Genomic DNA, 25117 nt, shown 5'->3' with positions numbered 1-25117 from the left:
TTAACATATTTTCAAATTTACTGAAGGCTTGGTGTGTGTATTGTTTGCAAAAAATACAGTATTGGGTTTTGTTCAAAGGAAGCTTGTTCTTTGGTCAGATCAAATAGTATACAATCCATTTTTATTTACACCTTTATGCTTTACTTCAACTCCAGTGTGCCAAGACAAAGTCTGATAAACTCATTCACTTCTCCTGTGATTTCTTTGGGAGCTTTCATCTCTTCCTCTCTCCATTGTTTGGGATGAATGAAGTGGGACACACAGGAACAGAGAATGAAAAATTCCAGCACCATTAACTAATGAGATGCTGAGGGAGCTGACAGCAGTGGATCAGGGCACCATGCCTTGTGTGGATATGATGGCATATAGAACTGCCACGTGGGATGATCTATGTGCTTTTAAATTCATATATTTATTAAAATATAAATACAATATTATAACAATTATATTATAATGTTATATATTATAATATTCTAATATATTAGAATATAAATATAATTCTGTGTACATAATTCTCCACTGAACATCATGTGACTACCAAAACAGCAAGTACAATGGGCGTGTGCTTCCAGTTGTTCTTGCTTTCTGGTTTAAAAATAATAAAACTCAGCAAAATTCTTAAGTATGCAAAGAAATTATTGATAATTGACATTTGCACTGAAAATAGGCCAGTATGCTGAGTTTCTAACTTTAAGTGTACAGTTTTGCCTCCATAACTAACACAGGTAAAATAAATTAGTACATCAAATAGCCTACTCTAAAAATTGCCTTTGCTACTGTATTTCCTCTCTTTGAGACAACTTATGAGTATTCATAGCATGTATTTGACATTTTTCTATACAATGAGAAAGGCTGACTAGGACTGTATTCCATATTTGAAGCCCACAAGTTGCTAGAACATCCCATTGGTTTATATGTGATGTTAAGATATCACCAAAACATTATTTGGGTGTCTTTCACTTTTGACATTCCTTATACACAACTTTAAGGAATCTGCCTGATGTCTGCAGTGGGATAAATACCTGCTAAATACTCCATTTATAAAGCCCAAGATGTTAAAAACCTTCCTTTATAATGTGTTCCATGAGCCAAGAGCAGTTTGAAGACTTTTCTGTTATGTATTCACTATTCTGTAATCACACACAAATATCTATTGCTTATCCTAACACAATATATGATGGTCCAGTGTTCTTACTTACCCAGGTTTAACTTCAACTAAGCTTTAAATTTTTATGCTAAGACAGCCTTAGGATTTTGCCTTCATAAAACAGACTTGGAGTCACAACTTTAGGCCTATATTTCTAGACAGACACACAGAACTACTATGATGCTGCCTACAGTGAGCTGAAAGATATACTTGAGGTTTGCAAGAGCCAAAATGAAATAGTGGCAACATAATTTCATTTTTTGGAGGTGGATCACCTATGATCTACTTTATTGATGTTGACTTCAGCTAACTTAAAAAATCCATCCCACTGCCATCAACACCTTTTGTACTGCCTGTGATTTTGTGTTGTACTGTCTGTGATTTCATGTTTTCTATTCTTTAAAAAACTTACAGGTAAGTGCAAGCCCCATACAAAAAAAGCCTTATGTATTATACAAAAAAGCCTTATGTATTAGCCACAAGAGGGAGCCTCCTTGCCGCCAAAAAAGCAAAGGCAGGGGATTTTTTGCTACTTCATTTCTTCAATGTATTTTTTTAGTTTTGTTTTGTGTATGTGGGGCTGTAAAATGCAGCACATTCAAATACTTAGACAAGTACATAAATGGATTAATGACTGATAATTTGTTTCACTTGTGAAACAGCTTAATGTTTATATGCAAAAGAATATGCAATCTTTTTTAATGTTTATATGCAATCTTTTCCCTGGAGATTCCTTCCATGTATGGGCCTGCTCTAAACGGACAAAACCTCAAGACACTGTGCAGGAAATTGGGAGCTTTCTAACAAGCATTAATGGAGGAAACTGCCTCTTCATCTGGCTAGAAATAGGTGATGCCCCCCCACAGACTGTAAACACAGCTTGCTACAGCAAGAAATATAAAAGCTGGATTACAGAACTGGAAAGAATTGGGAATTATCTTAGAAGGAGTGCACAAGTGATGGATGGGTCTAAGTTGTTTGTATCCTACTTCTTGTCAAAAGAAACAAAGAAAGAAAAGAAAAGAGAACTGTCTGCAGATTTACTCATGTGATGTTATTTTGCTCTCAGGTGGAGAAACATAGACGTTTGGCCATAGTTTTGTTTCGTTTTTGAGGAAACTTTTCACTGAGTCACAGCATATGCCGAGTTGGAAGGGATCCACAAGGATCAAGTCCAAATCCTGGCCTTGCACAGGACACCCCAAGAGTCACATCCTGTGCCTGAGAATGTTGTCTAAACACTCAAAGTCTGTTAGGCTGGTGCTGTGACCACTTCCCTGGGGAGCCTTTTCCAGTGTCCAACCACCCTCTGGATGAAAAACCTAATATCCAACTGAAACCTCCCCTGATACAACTTCAGGCCACTCCCACAAATCCTGTCACTGTCACCACAGAGCAGAGATCAGTGTCTGCCCATCCTGTCACCCTCACAAGGAAGCCATAACTGCAATGAGGTGTCTCCTCAGCCTCCTCTTCTCAAGGCTGAACAGCCCAAGGGACCTCAGCCTCTCCTCACAGGGCTCTCCGTCGAGGCCTTTCTCCATCCTCATGACCCTACTTTGGACACTTTCTAACAGCTTTATACCCTCATTATGTTGTGACCAGAACTACACACAATATTCCAGGTGAGGCCAGCCCAGCTCAGAGCAGAGCAGGACAATCCCCTCCCTGCCTGGCTGGCAATGCTGTCCCTGATGCCCCCAGGACAGGGCTGGCCCTCCTGGCTCCAGGGCACTGCTGGCTCAGATTCAACTTTCCATCAACCAGGACCTCCAGGTCCCTTTCCAGGGTGCTGCTTTCCAATGTCTCATTCCCCAGTCTGTCTATACATCCAGGGCTGCCTCATTCCAGGTGCAGAATCCAGCACTCCCCTTTGTTAAATTTCACACATTTGGTGATGCCCATCTCTCTCATTTGTCGAGGTTTAGGACTCTGTACAAAGTCCTCCTGCTGAGGAACTTCCTAGGGACAGGTAGAATATCCATGGAGCATAACCAGGTGAAACTCACAGCACAACCATAGAAGTCACAGCTGTGACTTGCAACAAAAAAGGAAAAACTCTTTTTCAGGAGATAATTTTGAGACCCAGGAGTACAGACTTCTCAGTCAATGTGAACTTCTTTGTGTTCCTTTCCCACTGAAGACAGCTTTACAGAAAGAAAACTTTACTGACCAAGACCTGAGAGCTACCAACTGTGTACTTAATACACAGAATAGAACATATACAATACCTCAGGGATGTCCATCATTCTCCTCAGTTTCTGATCTCTCCAGTTCCAATCCAGAATCATATATTTCACAGAGTTTAAGCACAGGGCATCTAAAAAGGCAACATAATTTTTATTACCAAGATAATATTACATGTGCTTATCAAAATGATTTTTGGCTTTTACATCTTTTGCTGTCTGTTTCCAAGGAAACTAATCTTTGAACACTTAAGTACTGCATTTGCTGCTTGGAAAACTAATGCACTGACACTGCAAACTCCCTTAGCCACATAATCTCATGCCTTTTTGGAAGATAAAAACAAAAGCAGAACAACTACTGCTGCCAGACTTGTCAAGAGCTTAACATCCTGCCAGAAAGTAATTCCTCAAGCTTCCTTTTGATGAAACCACAGCAGTTGAATTTCCACAGCTGATGTCACCGGTAAGTTACAAGGACCCTAACCTGAAAATTGATGTTAACAGGAATAGACAGTGTTCAGCAATTCACAGGACAGGGTGCTCTGTGAATATGAGTCAGGTCAGTGGTGCTGTTGAAGAATTTCTTTATCCTTCAAATAAGTGGTGGTGAAAAAGAAGGTCCTTTCTGAACTTGCTTTTCAGATGTTCTCCTATTTTTTCCCTGGTCTTCTACATGATGCTCACCATTTTTTCCCATCAGTTTTGATTCTTCTCCCTTCCCTAAGTGTCCCAGCACTGCAACACTAAACTGTCAAAAAAGAACTAGAACTTGGGATAAAATTTAACATTTCCAGGCATGGGCCATCCACAGCTTCTCTGGGCAACCTGTTCCAGTGCCTCACTACTCTCATGGCAATGTGCTGATGTGCTGAGCACCAACATTTAATCTTGGTGGAAGCAACAAAACATTACTCCTGCACTCTTTTGGAAGGAGCAGTAGAGTCCCAAACCCACTGCCTGATGTCCCTGACCAAGAGACCACAGTCAGAGCAAGACAGTGTCTTGCATATGAGGAATAGAAAGAACTGCCTTATCATCGTGTCACTTTGTTGTTTCTTTTTCTTTGTGTACATGCTGTCTATTGAGTAAGTAAAAATACTCAAAATTTAAAAGATTTAAAGAGAATAATTACTTTTATTACAGGCAAATGAGAAATAAGATCAAATCAGCAAGCAGATCTTTCCTACACCCCTCACAAAAGTTTACACTAAGCTCACAGTAACATATGATACAGTGACTTCTGCCACTGTTCCCTTTTGATCCACTTGCAGTGTTTGGTTTCCTGGAGCTTTAAATCTCACATTATGGTTTTGCAATCACTTTCAAGTCAGCATAAATCAGTATTTCTGCCAAAAGAGGAAGTCCCCCACCTCTGCCTGCTCATTACCTGGTTTTGGTTTAATCAGGGTAATTTCACTGAGCTGCCACACAGACTCTTGGGCTTGCACAGGGAGCAGGAAGAGGGAATAAGCACTGACTGGCAGGTGAGAGGAAGCATTTCTCTGCCTTTCTGTGCTAATACTGGCTTATGCCAGCCTAAAGTGATCATAAAACAAAATACCAGAACCCTGATCTTGTTTTGACTGACATAGCACAAGTGAAGAAACAGAACCATACAGTTTAGTACCCAAATCTACACATTCATGTCAACCTCAAAAAAAGCAGTTTAAGTTTCACTTCTCATGAGACCAAATAGAAAATGCCAAGGGAGGAAATCCTCCTTGTTCTCCTACCTTGCTCCACTAGTGCCTTTACTCTCCCAGGAGTTCCAACCCCAATGTGGAACATGCCTTTCTCCAACATATTCATTTGTTCCTTTATCTAATTTGAAGAGAGAAAGAAAAATCAACAGTAAACCCATAATTGTCTTAAAATTTCTTCTCAAGGAACTGGAAATAAATTCAAGATCTCATTGTACTTCTTTCTAGAACACCATCAAGTAACAAATGATATTTGCCTTTCAAACTATCAGATGATTATATCTGGAAGAAAGTTTAAGAAATATAGCAAGCCAGCTGGGCATCACACTTCTCTAGAGGTTCAATCTTTTTTAACTTTAAAAATCTGCTATTGCACCAACTATTTTTGGAGGTGAGAAGAGCAAGAATCCTTCAGCATTTAAACAAATGCTCTGGAATACTGAAAAACTTGAAGTAACTCAAAAATCCTTCAAGATGAAGATACTGGAAAAAGGTGAAATAAAGCAAATGACATTTGTGTGTTTGACAGCATTTATATCGAAGGCCAAATGTTCATTCATTATTCTCAGTAATTTGTGCTTTTTAACAGGTGTGGATACTGGGGATCCAGGCATTCAATTTTCAGAATCCAAGAGTGGGTGGTGGACAGTTTGCTTGCACAGAGCTGTGTGTGTGTGAGCCTGCTGGCACTGAAGGAGCACCTGATGGGGATGTGAACAGTGGAACTCAGCAGGTGCACCAGCATCTGCATTCTGCACAGGGTTGCACCAGAGCTACTGGAGATGGTGCTTAGTGAAATTCTTCCCACTGCAGCAATGGGCTACCAAAGGAAGCACTACCTAAAGCAAGGAACTTCATATGGACACTGTATGAAAGGCACTACTGCCAAAGGATTTAAAAAGAAAATCGTATCACTCTATTTAGCTGTTTATTTGCTCTATTAAAGTTGCCTACCTTTATGTGCTTTGCAAACAACTTGATGACTCTGCAATCTCCTTTAAAGGCTGTCATTGACCTAATAACAAAAAAAAAGAACGGTGAAGTACAAGAAGCAGGGCTGGGCTTAAGACCACACATGAGGAAAGAAAAACCAACTGGCATTTCTCAATACATTTGAGACACACACAGTCCCCCAGTGAACTCTGGTTGTACTCTGAACACTGTGTACATTCTTGTTTGCTACTCATCAACAGAGATCAACAACTGAACAGACACAGTGGAAGATACCAGGGCAATATTGTTTAGATAGATTGTCAGATAATATTTAATATTACGGCCTGTGCTTTCACAGCTAGCTTAGTTCAAAACTGGTTAATCACCAAATCCTAATTAAAAACCAATTCAGTTACTGAGATAAAGGCATTAATGAATATGAGTGTGTGTGCAGAAAAGGAAGGATCTGTGTATGGACAAATCTACATTTCAAAGTCTTCCTGCAGCATTGCCGCTGGGACAACCTAGGCTGCCACTGTCTTTACGGCAGACATTGTCCAAATTCCAATTAACCAAACTAATTTGTTAGAAACCTTGACTTGTTTTTCTGATACTCCTTTTGGCACACCACAACAACTCTATGTTCTGTATTCACCAAACAGGAGACAACATATTCAGTATTTGCTAAATGTCAAATAAGGCAGCTTGTTCTGTGTGCCTCTTGCAGTGCAACAAATTTTTAATTTGCAAAGCTAAAGGTTTATCTGCATCTAAACCCCTAAGTCTCCAGTGCTGGTCTCTGCATTCATGACTGGCACTTATCTGCCTTATCTATGCTTGTATCTGTGTCATGGAATCAAACTTCCCAAATCTCCATCTCAGTTTGTACTGACAGTTAAGTAGGGTCAAGACATAGAAGACAACCGTGAAATTTGTGAGGTATCCATCAATTCATCAGAGTCATCAAAACTCTTGGTATGAGAAGTGGGAAGATAGAGAAGGGGAAAAAACAGGGACAGGGGACACTGAAACTTGTCATCTCTGCCCAGCAGTTTAGCCAGCTTGAGCCAGCTAAGAACACTGACACAAACCTGAAGGCACTCAGGCCAGACACACCTTGGCATCTGAAATTCCATGTCCTCACTGCCTTTGATGCAAAGCCTTGACTTCTAGTGGTGGATCATGATGCTTTATGGGCTTACTCTGTTCCCAAGTATAACATGTTCCATGTTTCCCCTAAATTGATTACACTTTACTTTTGGTTTTTAACAAAAGTAAAGCTTCCCAGGCAACTGAAGTCCTGAGCATTACTTGAGTCCAAATCCGAACACCATGTTCCCAGAGTTTAAAGAAGGAAGGGATATTGCATCAGTTGGAGGCAGTGAATTTGCTGGCTAGCAGAGGACAGTGTCCCAGTTTTGCCTTTTTGCCTGTGGTTCCAAGCCAAAACTCCTGACCGACTGCCAACCTCAACACAGCCCTTGCTGCTGACATACTTGATGAGCTCCAAGGAGCGCAGGGCAGAGCTGCAGAGAACCAACATCACCACTGACTTCTTCTCCTTGTGGTTCCTCCGGAGCTTCGCCCACTTCGGACAGACTGCAATGGAAAAGCCCTTGTAGCCACACAAAGTACTGCATGCCACAGTTTTAAATTACTAGAGTACATGATGAATGGTAGCCAGCAGCAAGAACACACATGCTGACTCCTCTGAGGTCTGGAACTTTGGCATCGCTTTTGTATTTAGTCATGGCTGAGAAACTGGAAAATGGAATGCCCAAAATAAATAAAATACAGAAATATCACATAACTGAAAAAACTAGATAAGCATTAACAATCAACAGTTTTTAAGGTGATGAGCTTATTGTCTTCATTTGCCACATATGGCAATTTGTATCAGAGAAAACCATCTGCAAAGATACATTTACCAGACCAGAAGTTCTATATAAATATACAAAGAAAAAAAAAATTCACTTGGTTCATGTCAGCAGACAGCTGCAGGACTTTAATTCTAAGATAATACATACACCTACTCATGAAGCCACAATAAATTACTGACAAATAATCCCTAGAAATTATGAGAAAGCCTAGAACATTTTTGATTAAAAAAAAAAAAAAGAAAAAAGTGATAAACTAAATAAGAACCAGAAAAAAAAGACCTGTCATTAAAAAAAAATTAAAAGCCTTAAAGTAATTAATATTTCATAATAAGCAATATTTGGAGCTACATATAAAATTGCAGTAATATTGTCTTAACTATATTTTTCATACAACTTTTATCCAGACCAACATTTAAACTCACTTTCCTTCAGGTATGAAGAAAAACTGTGGGTAAGATCATTGGCTGGCAAAAAGCAGGAATCTGCAAACATAAAGGAAAAAATATTTTTGTGGTGTATTTTAACAGCAAAGGGAGAACATGTGTTTGCAGTAAAACCACTAGTTATGTTGATGGAATCCCACCTTCATAAATCCATCATCAATAAATTACCATTTCTGAAACAAAAATTAATGTAGAAGAAACTTTGTATGGGTTAAATCAATGAAGGTAACACCTCTGAATTGCAATTTCTTTTTTTTCACCCAGCCTGAAACCTTGAATACTGGGCTGCTGTACAGGTGTGATCACATGCTTTAAAGAAAATTTTCATATGTCTTTGCCACAATGAATCAAAGCCTCAGCCAAAAGCCTTACACCCCTAGACCGTTCCTCCAATGTACCTGAGATGAAATATGTTTGTACATCCCTCAAATGATTCATACTGTGTAAATGCAAGAATCTACCAATAATTTACTTGTCAGTAAGTTAAGTTTGTTCACCTTCTGGTCTTTCATATTGTGGCAATCCACCTAACTATATCAACCCTAAAGGCAACACCCCCACAGCATTTTCAGTGCTTTTCTCTTTCTCCATTTCTTGCTGACTTCCTTTTCTCTGGTCACTGTTAACAGTGTCTTTTAAAAGCACTCTGTGGCAGACATGCCATTTAATTTCATATAATGGCAATGGAGGTCCTAACAGGTTCTTTGGAAGGTCTGTTCTCATGCCTATACAGAAAATCAAAGTTCTTAAAAAGGTGATTAAAATTCCATGGTCTGAAAACTTGACACTGTTGTTAAGGGCTCTTTCCCTGATGGAACAACATGCTTTTGCAGAGCATTAACAATTCTTCTGTCCTTAAAGACTTACATATTTGTCACCATCTTGCACCAAGCACAGTCCCTCAGGGTGCCCATGGATGTTTGCTAACACATTTTCTAAACTAAGGAGTTTTCTTCAAAGACATTATTCATGCTCACATGGATGGTGTACTGTGCTAATGCTGAGAGCATCCATCCAAGATCTCCATCAGAACAGACAATGCAACAAACTTGCTTTGTAGCCAATGCCTGGCTCTAAGTCCCGGCTTGCTAAAACCTTTTATTTTGCACTGATTCCTATTAAATCCTGAGGCTGACATTTACTGGAACTTGAGCTTCAAAGGAAATAAGTATGTACAACTGAAGCATCAGCAGCTAATTTACTTTAAAAATCATGTTTAAAAGATGCACTTGATGCTGGTGGGGATGGGCAGGGGCTGATCTTCTGAATACATGTTCTCATTAATGACTGACAGCTCAAGAGGTCCTTTCTGAAGGACACAGCTTCAGTCACTGACTCCTCACCAACACTGCAGTATTCACAACAGTTTTAAATAGAAGTTTCAGAAAGGGGGGAAGAAACACACAGCTCCAGACTGCAGCAAGAGACCATGCTGACTTTCTGACCAACCCTGACCTTCTGCACTTTGCCAGTGAACAGGGACACACCACTCCAAAGTAGCTGCTTGTTATTTACTCGGTGCTTTGATGTGAATGACTTGACAGCTGTACAAGTTCATAAACTCCTTGGCACTCTAAGCCTTCAACTCCCAGCAAAAAAATTAAGGAAAAATATAGCCATCCAACACGTATGGAAATGGGTGACTTCAGTAGCCCAAAGGGCTCTTTTAACAAGAAAGAAACCAAACCAATTTATTATTTCCTAAAAATCTTATATACCAAAAAATTACTTAACACAAGCTTTTCAAAGAAATCTATATGGGATTTTCCCAGGTTTTTTTGATCCAGAAACAAAGCTGAGACTGCCCCACAGAAATAATGAAAGGTTCACCTAGAATCATGGGGATTAAGGAAGAGCACCTAGAGAGACAGGTTTATGCATTAATAAAGCAAAAGCACTGCTGGACTAGAAGGCTCCTGCATTGGGCACAGGTCACTGACAGTTCAAGAAGTCCCAAAGGTGAGTGCAGGTTGGTTACCAGGCTGCTGCTGTTCATGAGCTCTACCAGCAAATAATGGACAGTGTCTGCACAGGAGAGGCAGAGAAGTTCAACACTGCCATCATCTCCAATGCAACCTCCAACTGACAGAAGCTAAGCCTGCTCTGTCTTGCTTTTTGTCTCTTGTATCAGGCTTTTAACTGGAGGCAGGATACCGGGAACAAAAAGGGTGCCCATGGCTAAAATTTGGTCACTTCACACACAAACCAAAATTATCACCTCAATTCATGCCACTCCCTGAAAAACCACTGCATTCAAAATCTCATACCCATATGAGAATGATGCCTCATTATTCCTTTGTCTATTTCTGTCAGCCCCTTATTATGCATTGACTCAGATAATCCCAGGAACAAAATACATCTCTCACAGCAACTTGGGAGCTACTATTAGGAATCTTAAAATTATTATCAGAAAAGTCAGCTTCAGAAATGAATACATTATAATAAAAAGAGATATTTAAACAATGTTTCATTTCCATTCCTCCAAGAAACCTCGCATTTATTCCAAAGAAACTAACATTTCAACTTAAACAGCAAATTAATATACAGTAAAAAAGAAAAATAAGAAAATATTTTCATTAAAAAGTACAACTCAATTATGCCCCAAAAGTCTTCTTTCCTCTGCAGAAAAAGAAGTCAACAGTATCATGAAAAAACCCCATTATTTACATATTAAATAAAGGATAAGTTACCTGACAGCTTTAATTCCTCTATTTCAATCACAGAACGGTTTTCACCAAAATGTTGACTAAGCAGATTTTGTAGATCTGCAGGGACACCAGGTTTTGGAGCAGATTTTTGCAGAACATCAGAAATCTTCTTCTAAAAAATCCAAGTAAAATGGATTAATATGGTATTTTTTGTATAGCTCTTTGGCTAGCTAACAACACTGTACATAAATGTTCTTCATATCTTTATACAGCTATATCAGTTTAATTATGGCTTAATTGGGAAAACACCTTACAATGGGACAAGATTCCCTTTGTCTTCAGGGGGAATGCAGAGTTCAGATGCAAGCTGAGATACCTACACAGGATGGTCTGTGAGCCTGAACATTAAAAATCTTGTGCACTCACCTGAAATGCTGCTGTAACAAAAACACAACTGAAAGCTCTTTTTGAGTTTTGCTATTGCTACACTTTAGTATCAGATTGAAAGTTCAGGCTTTTTTCCCCCTAATTTGTTTTAGTTTATTATTGTTAAGGCATAACAACAAGAATCAAATGATGTGATGTGGTTATATTTTGATTTAAACAGGGCAACCTTCTATCTATATTTGGAAGGGAAGATGGTTAGCTATATGCACAGAATACCACACCAGGGTGATGAAAATTAGTTAAAACAGCAGAACCACAGGTCAAACAGCAGGAACTCACAGCTGCTTTGCTCTCCCACGCTCTAAGTTTTTTTAAAAAAGTAATAATTTTTAGAGACTGAACATGAGTTCATAATGATTGTGTTCTGCACCTTAGGAATGTTACCAAGTAACAGGTCTGAATTCTCACTGAAGCGACAGGATTGCTGTATTTTTTGCCGTAATTAAATGGAATATGTGGTTAGAATAGCCCAAGGTTCCCATTGCCAGCACTTAAGAGAAGCAAATGATAAGTATTTTAGAAAACAGCAAATTTGCAAGGACAGAGGCAGTCTGGAGAGAATGACAACAATGTGATGCCTCTCTAGTTCTTGCTGAGATGTGTTTAGATTTTGAAAGGACAGTTCAAGGTTTCTCAGCTGTGTAAGCTCAACTGAACTCATCATCAAGGGGACACGTGGTAGCATAAGTAGAGATGAAAAGGAGCAGAAGGGTGTGCTGAGGATGGAACAAAAGGGGCTGTATTTTTGAGGCAAAGTGGGATTTCACAGAGATGAGGTGGATCTGGAAAAATTTTTGGCAGCTTTGGAGGGACGGTGGGTACCTTTAGTTTGGCAGGCTGAGGTTCAGGACAGCAAAGATCAATCAAAATTTTGAAGAGAAGTATGTCAGGAATTGTAATGTCAGGGACAGACCTTCTTCCATCCATTCTTTCCCTCACTCCCTCTCAGCACCTACTTCCTCCTCTCTTCCATCCCCCATCATTCTGTCTGTCCCTCTTGCCCAATACACCCCAAACACTCCAATAACAGCAACATGAGGGGCAGAATGCTGAACAGGAAAGGGCCATCTGGGGGCTGCCAAAACAGCAAAGGCAAGGCAAGCACTGCCTCTCTCAGCCTTTTCCACTTTGGCACTGCCTGCTTCAGCCCTGCTAAAAGCCACATGTGGGTTTGCAAGACCCCAGCTTTGGCAGTGGGAGACATGGAGATGAAGTGGTTTTGCCTTCCTCTCAGTCTAGCTCTGGCCTGGTGCAAAGCCCTCTGCAGTCCCTGGAAGACTTTGTGGAGGACCTCTGGCTGTTCTGCAGGTTTCTGCAGTGCTTCCATCTGCAGCATTCCTTCCCAAGATTCCCCTTCACTTTCCACTGTTGTATTTTCCTGCCATGGAACAAGTGCCTTCCCAAAGCATGACCACAGGCTGTGGGAGCACAGCCAGCCTCTCTGTGAGACCCACAACCAAACCTCTCCATTGTTCTTCCCAACAACCCCAGACATTTCTCCCCAGCCCTGCCTCACAAGCTCCCTGTGAAATGACCCACATTTGGGAACCTCTGATTTAGCAGACAGCAAGACAGATCAGGCTCATTTTACCTGGTAATTCAGTGTAATTCACAGGACTGATACATTATTCATTGTGCCACTTGGTTCCTTCAAAAAATTATTGCCCTCTGGAGGGGAGAAGCCTGATAAATGAGAAATTTTTTAAGAGCAAGAGCAGGGACACCTGAGCAAACTCTCTTCCTTCAAGGAGTGCTGTGGGGAAATGTTCCTCATGCAGGAAGTTTTATTATTTTTCTTTCAATTCATTCCAGATGCTTAAAAACAAAAGGGCTTTCCCCCCTTTTTCGTTACTTTTGGAGACGGCACTTTGTTTGGAAGCCACAGATCAACATAATAAATGTTTCCTGATGGGATTTTTTGACAAGCTGTGTATGTCAGCTCAGTGGCCCACTGAAAGCAAAGGTGTAAGTAGGCAGCTGCTGTTGGCCTGAGAATGGGGTTCCTTGCTAGGTGGGTTTGCCAGCCCCTGCCATGGCATGCCTTCTCTCTGGCTCCAGTGGAGTGAGTGCTGCACTCACTCTGCCAGAGCCACATTGACAGCAAAATCCCACTCTTCCTTCTTCCCATTCCCTGGATGGTTAAGAGGGCTAACATAACATAAAAAGGCCACCCCTCAGCCTTGTGAGGGTGCCAACTATGCATAGTCTGTCCCCCTACAGAAAGACAATTAACTTGCCTGGTGCCAGATAATCTCCATTTAGACTGCAGGGTGTGTTTGTTGTTGTGGGTGAGGATGGAGCATGGCCAGAGGGACAATACAGAGTATTTATTTATATACTTATGCAGAGAGGAGAGGAGTGAACAAGGACAGTCCTTGGCTCAAAAGATGGAACAGCAGCTGGAGCCTGACCACACTGTGGGAATGGGTCACATTCTGCAGCAACTGAAGTTCCACCTTTCTTCCATACAGTCACCCTTTCCTGGTGGGCAACAATTGCAGGTGGGGTGTAGACATACACAACCTGTGGCAAAACCAGCTGCTGGTTTCTCTGGGTCTGGATTGAAGGCACTTGAGATGGCAGGTCATGTTCAGACTCAGGTGTTTACTGTTTCTTATCAGTAAAACAGTCTCACTACTGTGAGTTTGGCAGTTTTTCATTAGCAAAGCACAAAATGGGTAACAATCTCTGGTTACAAGGTCTTTTAAGACTAAACTATCCAATTAAGAACTGACACCTGGATTATTTTCCTTTTTAACCCAATAACTGATCCCAAAGAGCCCACAATGGGGACTTTTCTGCCCAATCACAAAATGCTACACAAACCCAAGAAGAAGAAGGAAGAAGCAGCATGAAGAAGAAACCCAGGACAACACCCTGTGCCCCTGTGCCCTCCATCTTTCTTCCATCCACAGCATACTAAAAATCCCAAAACCTAAGTTTCTCACCAAGTGATACACCTACACTACTCTCTATAATCTATTGCACACTTTTGTGGATTCTAGTATATCTTGAAGTCTAGGAAACTTTCTCCATTAACGAAGGTCAAAGTAGTCAGTGCTCCCCTGGGGGTCAAGGCACTCCACAGCAGACAGAGAAATATTCCCAGTGCCCTGGGTTTCCACAACAACCCTTGAGTGGAACAGAGACAATGCCACAGGTCAGGTTGGGAATAGGTATCTCAAGTAAGACTTAAAAATTAGGAATTTCTCTCCTTCTCTAAAAGAGGCTGCAATATTATGACCATGTTACTTCTCATCACCACGGGGTTGTCCCCATTCTCCATCTTGTAGCAGCATTTAAACCCACTTGCTAGACCCCAAACACACTCTGGGACACTCATACCTTCTTCCTCTTCTTTGCCTTCACAGCACTCTCTTGCTTTTCTTCAGGCTGACTTAAAAAACACTCTGTAGGCTGCAAAACACATTAAAAAAATAAGTAAGGAAAAAAGTCACCAAAGGAAGACAAAGGAGGTAAGAGGAGATACAGAAATGATAATGCTGGGCTAGGAAAAAACAATTAAAACTGAACTTCCCCACCCTTAGAAGGAATCAAATCCTTACAGTTATAGTAATTTTGTAAAGTAAAGTAATTTTGGCGTTGAGATTGCTGTTGCAACCAAGAGAGGGAATAAAAGAAGAGAAAATTGAAGCAATCAGGGTGTAGTCATAATTCCATAAAATGGTGAAAAGCAGGTTTTGATACATCAAAAAAATCACGAGGAAAACATGAACAAAATTGACTACTAAATTTATATTTTTTAATCTCCGCTATTGTGAATGATAATTTTTCTAAACTTTGCCAGTAGTGTTCTAAAATAACTGGGTCTAAGGTGATCATCCAGACAGTAAAAATAACATGGAACTGGGCAAGATTAATTAGAAACAATCATGCTCTGAAGTTCCTTCTACACTTGTAATACAAAATTTAGGAAAACATCTTTCAAATTTGTCCTACCCCATTCTTGCTTTGACTTTTCATAGCTGGCAGGGTCAAACACACACAAGAAAAATACATGGTGCTATCATTAACCCTCTTTTGTGCTTGAGTGCACAGGCTGAATTGGTCCATTTGTACCAGAGTCCCTGTTCACATAATCCAGGGCTAGGATTTGACCATAACCACCTAAAATTGTCCAAAACAGAGTAAACAAGGCACAGACTTCTTTTGTTTTGAGTGTAGCAATTCTCTTGCCTTTTTAGGGCCTTCTACCTAATGGAAGTGTACATTTATCTACATAGACAGACTTTGGAACTTAGTAAGTGACTTGCTGAAGAGCAATGGGAAAATAGGCTGAGCTGCAGGAAAATGCTCCACGCCACGATGATGCATTTGGCTGCAAAACTCTGCTCTTGTGAGAAAATGTGGAGAAGACTCATCACATGGAGCATTCCAAAGCTCAGGAACAGCAAATCCAGCACTCCTCCCTGGGGAAAGCCTGAAGGAAAAGTATCAGCAGGAAAGGGAGCCTAGCTGAAAGCCAGAGAAGCTGCTCCTGTGTTGCCTTGGGAAGGCAGCTTCAATCAGGCCAAGAGGGACAAAGGAAAGCAAAGAGGAGTTCAGAGTTTCTGGGCCTTTCTGAGCCCTCCCTGCACTGCCCCACTTTAGCAGGAGGACACTTCATGGCAACTGGTGCTAAATGACCCAACCCAGCACACTCCTGCCTGTCCAAGCCAACTCTCACAGCCTTATCAGGAGCATTTTTTTTGGGGTTTAATTGTTTATATTATGTCTTCATTTCTCTTTCCCCCCCCCCACTCCCCTTGCTAAATCAGCTATTAAAACAGGTAACCACCATGCTCAACACAAATAAAGAACCTCTTTCTGTGCTGTGATGCAGCCCCAGCCACTGCCCTTGCCAAGGAGGGAGTGTTGTACAGCAGTGGCTCTGAAACTGGTTGAGGATTGAAATGAAACTTAGGAATTACCAGAGAAGGTTTGGCTGGGGACTTGCTACAGCTAGCAAACCACCCTACAGCTACAGCTGGAATGTCATGCAGCCTGCATCAAAACCCATGAGAAGCTGTGATACGGATTATATCTTGTCTCAACAACAGAATTCCGCCCCTGTGATTTTCTCAGCTATAAACAAAGATTATCTTCACTAGAAATGAAGGGAATGACTGCAAGTGGAAACTCACTTTAATTAACAAAAGTCTTCCAGAGTTAATATAAGTTTTCTTGCTTTATTTTTGGTTTGTGGCTATTTTAAAAATCTCTGTCCTGACTCTGATTCAAGTGTTTTTAAACCACTACCATACGTTTCTTCATTCCTATCCCTATACCATTAGCATTCCCAGACACTGAGACTGAAACAGAGCTACCCTCTGCTCTACTCTTACACATCCCAGCTGTCCAGAGATACTTAAAGACCATTAGCCAGGTGTTTTAATCATAAATTTTATGTTCAGCACCATCTTTTATGCAGAGAACAAGCTTTTGCATTGCTTCAATCAAGGGCTACCTACAAGCAATCAAAAAGTCAGAGAAGGGCCAACCTGAAATTCTGTCCTCTAGTAGAGTTTGATGGTTCCCTATCCCAGTGCTGCTTCCAGCATACTGAAAAATGTCACTCATTCACTTTGGGCCCATTTCTCCCTTCTTATACATCATGACCTGCTTTACATAACTCTGCAAACACTCCCAACTCGTATCAGTAGGAGCAAAGAATGAAATGTGCCACACAGCTGAAAAAATTTCTCTGAAATAAAAAACTTCTCACTGTTAAGCCTTCATTCAAATATTTGAAAGTACCACCAAATGCCATGGCTTCCTTTTGGAAGGCAGTATGCAGCCCTTTCTTTCAACAGCCACAGAAACAGCAGGTATCACAAGCACACAGCAGGCTTGTAGTCAAAGCTTTGCTTCCTTAGAGAGAAGCATGTTAAGACTCAAAATTGCCTCCTTTACACTGCATATATATATTTAGGCATAGTATAATATGCCTAAATTATTAGCCCAGCAATAGTAAATCCATGTTATTCAGACATTAAAAATAGTGACATAAAAAGAGAAATTTTGTGGTGGTGAATGGCTGTAAACTTACATATCTTTGATGATCTGCAGTCTAAAGTATTTTTTTTCAGCATCTGATCTATCCTGAACTTCTGACCCTTATCCAAGCATTAGTTGTCTACCTACTCATGCAATAGCTCTTTGCATGCCACCCTTAGGAAAAGGTCATTTGCATGCTTTTCTTATGCAAGACACAAAGCAGACAACCACTGGTTTTTGACACTGCTCCCTCGTGCTCTGTGTTTTTATGCTATTTTTACATGGAAATTCTTAAAATGCAGAAAACAGGAAATTTGTGCCGAGACCGGTGATTTATGAACTAAAATGTCATAAATTCCTTGTTTGTTAATCATACACAGAGCATAAAATATTTCCTGTATTATATTTCTAACAAGCTTTTTTTCTTTACACGTTGCCAAAGTGATGGGAAATTCAAATGTAGAGTGAAAACAGTCTTGCATGTGTGTGAAAGTTTACATTCCAGGTCAACCACATACTCTGACTTTTGGGGTTTGTGACAAAGTAAACACATCACTGCATCACTCAGACTGGAGAGAGATCACTCACTTCACTGTAAGCCCGAGGACAGCCTGCAGACATGGAACATGGATGCTCATTACTCTGTTGGGGTGTCTCGTGACAGGCTCTGAGGTGCCAAGTCCATTGCAGAACAACTTCTAGCCTCTGAATAAGGCAGTGTGAGTAAAATGGGTTTTGTTATTTGCACCAGAACTACAAAACCACCAGCTTTCCATAAATAACTCTGATTTGGTATGTCTAAAAGACTGGCAATAACCCATCCATGACTTTGAGCTCCATAAAGCATTTCCCTCTAGCAGTTTCACATCTAAACATCAAATCACCTGATTCCAACATGCAGGCTGATATTCTTTATGTGACAGAAAGAGCAGTGGCAGGTGTTCTGCTACAGCTGAGCAGTGCCAGGCTACCTTGGTAAGTAACTTGTGTTGGCTGTCCTTCCTAAAGTTCTCATAAAAAGGGTCAAGCAACCCTTCCAAACTAAGTGTCTTAACCCACTTCTAAATGACTAAGTGAAAATGGTGATAAAAGGTGGCCCCATGAGAATTCTCACCCCTCAGCATCTGACCCCCTGGCAGAGCATGTACAAAGGTGATAGAGCTTTCTCCTGTATTGCTTGGTTCTCTTTCCTAATCAAAACATTGATCTCATTCAGAATATTTGGATCGCTTCACCTTTGGTCTCTTTGGAAAGACATCCAAAACCATAGTGATTGCTATCACGTTGTTTACACTTCTCTGTTACAAAAAGAGAACATCCCTGTAAATGGCTTTCACTTGGGCAGTTGCCTAGGCATTACAGAGTGAATTTACTATTGACCTTGGGGTCAAAATTGATATCCATAACCTCAAGGAGAAAGAGCTTCCAATGTAATTTTAGCTCTCTGACAGCCACTCAGTCAATTCTCCTGGGTGGTATGAGAAAGGCAGAATAAATTTACCTTCAAACATGAAATTTCATAAAATCAGCCAACCTCTAGATGACTTTTTCCCTCAAACTGGGGTGATGCTGATGTTCCTTGGCATACTCCACGTAATGCTGAACAACACAGTTCCTCTTGGCATTAAATGAAGATTTTAGCAGTGCAAGGGTAAGAAAACATCAATCCATGAAGACCTAAATTCTTTTTCACTTGGACCTTGAACTGGGGACATGCTTGGGTAGATAATCTGTATAACAAATAAATATGGCTTTCCAGACTTCATGTGTGCAGGGAAAGGGAAAAATTGCAAGGGAGGATGCTCAGTAGCACCATCCAGGCTTGTACCACTGGACAGTCACTTTGTAGGACAGGCCTGGCAATCTCAACTAACACAAAACAAGCATGAAGTTCTTGCTGAAATGTACTAGAATGTGATCACTTCCAAATAAGGCAACATAATTTAAAAAACCCCAAAAACTGAACAGATGAGACAGAACAGATCAGACAGAAGAAAAGGACATTATATTTCCCTATGCATTATCATTGTTGTGCTAAACAATTACTTAATTTACAAACCTGCTTTCTTTTCTTTTTCACAGCAGGTTTGGAATCTGAATCTTGACGTGTTGCTGTCCTGTTTTCACTTGCTTTTTCAATAGCTTCATCATCTGAAGGATCTAATCAAAAACAAAGAAGAGTTCTTGTTACTGCTTTTCAAATCCATTCACCCATCTTTGCATTCAAAACAGGTATAAAATCTCTAGCTGAAAGGTTGTCACCATAATACAATCTCACAATTGGCAATAAATACCAGATGCATTCTTCTTACTAAGTTCGCTGATACTTCTTTCAAAATAAAGTTATTTCCTCCTACTAAAACAAGTCTTGCAGATGAAGGAAAAAAGATCCAAGCAAACACATGCACAAAATCCCTATTCCGAGTTCACAAATGCCTTACTGACACACATTAAAGAGGAAAAATTACAAGGCAGGTATAATGTTCTATTGTATAAAAGATATGCACACTTCCTGCAAGTACATTTGAATTGTGTCTCTTACTTCAGCAATAATTAGACAAAGGCACCACTCCCAAAGTTTGAGCAGAATGTCCACAAGACTAAAACACACTTATGTTTTAAAAGACAACTAATAAAATTCAGGTGTCTCTACCCATTCTCTTCTTCATCTCTTTTACCTACAGAGAAACTTTGGGGAAAAAATAAATGCACAGCAACAGCTCCCTCCTACAGTGTTATAATAGTGCTTTAGATGTATTCAAACATAGACTTTTCTATTAGGAATTGAGTTACTTCCCTGATTATTGCCAGAAGTGTTTTCATCCATCAAACTGAATTAATTCAACTTCTGTAATTGGAATATATCTGCCCTACAGGTATTCAGTCATTATTGCAACCTCCTGTATTACAAAGCTGTAAATTCACAGCTTCAAGATTAAGTTATTTATTTTGAAAAGAGAGGAATAGAAGGATTTCTTAAGTATCACCTGAAGTATAGATGATATATCTGTGCATCACTAGTTGTGAACAGAGTAAACTGATGGTCAGAGAACACGAGAGAGAGAGAAAATCAGTTATAGCTGGTATTTACAAATTCCATGTTGAAATAGCTATCTACTGAAAAAGGTAAGTGAAAGGATACGTGAAAAAATGTGTGAAAAAATAAGTGAAAAATAAGTGAAAAATATGCAAAAGAATTTTTAAGCAAAAGGTAAGTAAAGGCATGAAAGAGGGGAGGGAAGAATCTCTATTAATCAAAAAATGTAGCATTATATATTATATGGCAATCAGGCACTGGCTTTAAAAATCTTAATGTGACAGAATGGGTAACAAAATGGTACATATTTATTCCTAGAAAAAGATACCATCTCATAATCTTCACTCCTTTTTTCCACCTTGAAAAGCCTGTGTAACTGTCAACACCCTAAAGTTGGGGTCTGACAGCTCTTAGGAGTTCAAGAAAGTTTAGGAAGTTGAAAGATAGTAAAGAAAATCAGCTTTATTTTAGGATGTTGGATGCCATTTGCCATGAAATCTTACTTGGTATAGACTAGATTCTTGGCAAACCACAAGAGCTTTAGAAAGAGAGCAGCAACTGAGAAGAAAATTTGTTTTCTGTTCAGTAAGAGACTAAGAGACTCCCAAGTGAAGAGGGTAGATAAATACGTTAATGAACTTAATTAAAACCAAAATAAATGCCATGGAAGAAATGACAGCACTTGTTTGCATCTCAGTATAGGATCAAATCATTCTGAAATCTTAAAATAGGAATTCACCAAGAAAAGCCCTCACTTTCCAGCTCTAGAGCAAATGCAGGAATGTGTGCAGCAAGTGAACATCACAAGCTCAGCTGACCTGTGTGTTTCACTCTCCTTGCAGGCACAGCCTCAATCAGAGCTGAACGGACTGTGGCCACACGAGTGCCAGAGCCCAGGCAGAAACGATGTGCCTAGTCCTGTACAGCCCAACACGTGGCAGCAGGTGAACAGGGCAACAAAGAAACCTCAAAGTTTGTTGGACAAAGCTTTTCCTTGCATTACAGAGCAAATATCTTTCTCTCGAGGATGTCCAAGTGCTCCTGTACCATTGTTCCACATTGCAAGGCAAGATGTATTCTATTACCATCTGTATGGGGTTGTCTTTTGTCAAGTGGGCAGTTTTCCTTATCTTTTTCTGAATGATCACAATCACTCCTCCCTCTGGGGATGCATCTGCTGATAACAGCCTATTGAATGTCACTGCATCACTGATAAGAACTACAGCATCCCATTGTGAGATGCTCTGCCCAGAGGGAGGAGCCAAGCATTCCTACCCAGATATAATCTGGAGATTCTGGAACACCAGCACGGCTTCTCCACTGGATTCCCAGAGGAACAGCTGCCTCTTCCACTGGATCTTCAGAGGAGGACTACACCCTTTTCTACAGGATTCCTGCTCCAGCAGAACCACACCTGACACTCCAGGAGTACTGCAGCCACAATTCCAATTGGACTGCTACCAACACCCTGACCAACAGGGTGTCAGGTTGTGTTCTGACTCTGTCAGTGTTGTTCTAGTGTACTGCATTGTTTTATTTTATTCTTTTATTTTCTTCCCTAATAAAGAACTGTTATTTCCTGCTCCCATATTTTTTGCCTGAGAGCCTCTTAATTTAAAATTTATAGCAATTCGGAGGGGTGGGGAGGGTTTACATTTTCTATTTCAGGGGAGGCTCCTGCCTCCCTTAGCAGACTTTCAGACCGAGACAACCATATGGCTGTCCCTGCACAGCAGCAGATCTTTCCTGCCTATTCCTCCCCAAAGCCACTGAGCAGTTATGTCCCCCGGCCACTTTGGAATCTCAGATACAACACTTTGCTAGAAGAAGCTGAAAAATCACATCATTCAGCATACTCCAGAAAGTTCAAAAGGTGTCTTGGCAATTCAGTGTTACCACTGGCCATTACCATGGCCTTGTTGCCCTGTGGATCACCCTTTCTCTGGCAAATTTATTGAGCTGTATCTTGGTAGAGCAGCTTCTGTATTTAAGGGATCCATCACTGACTTCTGTCTCATTTGCTCTGACTCCAGAGGTACTGAAAGAGCAGCCAACTTTAACACACACCAGCTCCACACCCCTGGGGTCTTGGACACACTGCATTGAAGCAGGCTGTGGAGAGATGATATAAATGAAGTACATCCAAGAAATCAGAATTGCCTCTTCATCCCTCTTTCTCACTGTGCTTGAGCCTCAAACACCCATTCCAAAATGAATTTGCGGATATTTCACTGAACTGAACTGCTGTGTGAGCTCTTTCCAGTGTTTCACATTGAAAATAAATTAGAATTGCATCAAATAGATTCAGGGGAAGCTGCCTGTGATCTGCAAGCATTTCTTCTGAAATCCCACTTGGCATGCTCTGAAAGGCAAACAGGAGTTGTGTAAGTCTTAAATAACCTCTTCTCTTTCTCACAACTGAAAGACATGCTGCTAGCAATAGCAATCTAAAACTGGACAAATGGTTTCCATGATCTGAAATAGCCTGACAATGTGCCACCTGTTCACTGCTCATTTGAGTTTTGGACAGCACTTCATGGTGCAATGTCCTCTGCTCTCAGCAAGAAGTGAGAGAAGAGGGCACAGACTCAGACTCAACAAACATCAGATCAGATTTGAGCATCTTTCTGCAGTATCTTTATTTCAGACAACTGGAGAACTTTCTATCTATTCCAGAAACAATCACCCACGTCCCAGTCAGGACAGCAGCTCATCTCAAGCTGTAATTGCTTGTGACACCATGTCAGCTCCTTTGATGACAGCAGCATTTTGTTACAGGCATCAAAGTACCACAGGCCAGACTCCGCCAAGCATGCTCACATTAAACTGTGTACCTTTCTCTGCAAATAGTTACCTTCATGTCAGTGGGATTACTCACAAAATAAATCATAACTTGATGCAAATCTATGCAGAAGCTCAGAGTTCACCAGCATGTCTGTAACAGACCAGCACTGTTTGCCCTGCTCTGAGGTGTTGAGCTTCCCAGGAGACCTCTCTCTGCCAGAACAGGAGAATTCACAAATCCTTCCTTAATAATAAGCTGGTGAAAATACAGAACCTAACTGATTAATACAAAGTTGACTTTCATCTGGCTTGAGGTGCAAAGGAGTGGGCAGGCAGGCGCTGACAGGACACACTGCTTGCAACGTGATGCTGTTGAGCACAGCAATTCTCTGCCTCTGCTTCCCTGAGACTTACACCATTTACACAGCCACAAGGTTGTCCAAGGCATCAGAACAGTCACAAAGTGCTCTCAATAAGGAAAAATAAATGGGAATTCCACAACTCTCCATGTGTTTTGCTTTGGTATTACATCAGCAGCATGGCACATACTAACAGGCTTCCCAGTCATGAAGCATTTATATTTGATCTTATTTTGAACCATGCAAAAATGGAAAAAAACCATTTCTGCTTCACAAATGCACACACACACACACACAGACTTTTTCATTTATATCAATCACTGTTTAAAATCATCCAGTGCGCTGGTTTGTAACTTCTTTCAAATTTAGTACTAACATATGCATGTAGTCTAAGCACATCAATATGTGTACTAATTATACACATGTAAACACTCCTATTAATACATACACATCTGCATGTTTATACACATTCACATAAAAAGTACAGAGATATTTGGATAATTTAACAGGTTCCCTCTAATAATCACCTTTATTAACTAATATATTCACAGCGAATGAATATTTTTTCATTATTTACTATGGTATTTTTAAAGGCAAACAAGACCTTAATGATATAGGATGTAATGACATGTGCTTTGATGTGAATGCAATTTTGTTCATACTAAATATCTGGTACATACAAATTTGCATTTGCTAGGCTGATTCACTCCTTCTGAGACTTTTGTCCTTAACATGCCACTTTTCGACTCTGAAATTATTAACACAGGAGTTATAATGACAACGACATAAATAATTAATTCCTGTAGGAACCAAGACTGACTGAAAAAGTGAAACTCTTCTAGGCAAGACACTTTCTAATGCCTCAAAATAAACAAAAAGTTATGACTGAAAATAATCTTAAAATTCTTTGGGAAATGCAGCTTGTGGTTCAAGCCAGCCTATGTCTGAAATAAAGATAAATGCAACTCACAGAAATTATGCCAGCCATGGGAAGTCTGTTACAAGACAGGAATATGAAGAAAACAAAAGGAGATTTTTGAGGGAGGAAGGAGGTAAGGTTCTTAGAACTCTTCATAATGTAGGAACAACCAACATGTAATTAAAAAGAAAACTTGGAAAAGAAATATGTTGTTTTGTATACATACCCAAAGATAAGTGAGAGAATAATTTCTGTTAGGGTTTTTTTTTTTAAATTTGGTTTTTTGTTTTGTTTTGTTTTGTTCTGGAGCTAAGCAAGATCAGGCTTGATTGGAGTCCAAAAGGCTCCCAGTGACAGAGGCCAGTACAGGACAAGTTCAATTCTTACCACTGAATTATTCTCTGTGACAAAATTTGAAGGGAACCTGTTTTACATGCCCACAAGGGAGAATCCCTCAACTTTTATTTGATGTATCTGTCTGCAATCAGACATATTCTGGGCCAGAAATCCCTGTTTTTTTCCTTTGTGCTTTCATCAGGGCATAGTATCAGTACTAGACTAGAATTGCATGAGAACAAAGTTTGTACAAAATTTATTATGCCTCTCCCATCCCTTCTCCCCTTTCTGATTTCCATCC

At 40.2% G+C, this 25117-nt stretch overlaps 1 protein-coding gene across 2 annotated transcripts in view; it reads right to left on the bottom strand.

The window, feature by feature from the left end:
- Nucleotides 1-25117, bottom strand: part of CMSS1 (cms1 ribosomal small subunit homolog) — a 223568-nt gene that overhangs the window by 1419 nt on the left and 197032 nt on the right. For both annotated transcript variants that reach the window (XM_058043521.1, XM_058043512.1), the window contains 8 exons: nucleotides 19441-19541; nucleotides 14730-14801; nucleotides 10980-11109; nucleotides 8269-8328; nucleotides 7463-7565; nucleotides 5988-6048; nucleotides 5067-5154; nucleotides 3379-3467 (listed from right to left, as the gene is read on the bottom strand). In XM_058043521.1, the coding sequence (XP_057899504.1) occupies nucleotides 3379-3467; nucleotides 5067-5154; nucleotides 5988-6048; nucleotides 7463-7565; nucleotides 8269-8328; nucleotides 10980-11109; nucleotides 14730-14801; nucleotides 19441-19541 (704 nt within the window). The remainder of the gene's footprint in view (nucleotides 1-3378; nucleotides 3468-5066; nucleotides 5155-5987; nucleotides 6049-7462; nucleotides 7566-8268; nucleotides 8329-10979; nucleotides 11110-14729; nucleotides 14802-19440; nucleotides 19542-25117) is intronic.

This window comes from Melospiza georgiana, chromosome 2 (genome assembly GCF_028018845.1).
Source record: "Melospiza georgiana isolate bMelGeo1 chromosome 2, bMelGeo1.pri, whole genome shotgun sequence".
In the NCBI taxonomy this organism is placed as follows: domain Eukaryota; kingdom Metazoa; phylum Chordata; class Aves; order Passeriformes; family Passerellidae; genus Melospiza; species Melospiza georgiana.
The sequence above is the reverse complement of the archived record's forward strand: the minus strand, read 5'-3'. Positions and strand labels throughout refer to the sequence as shown.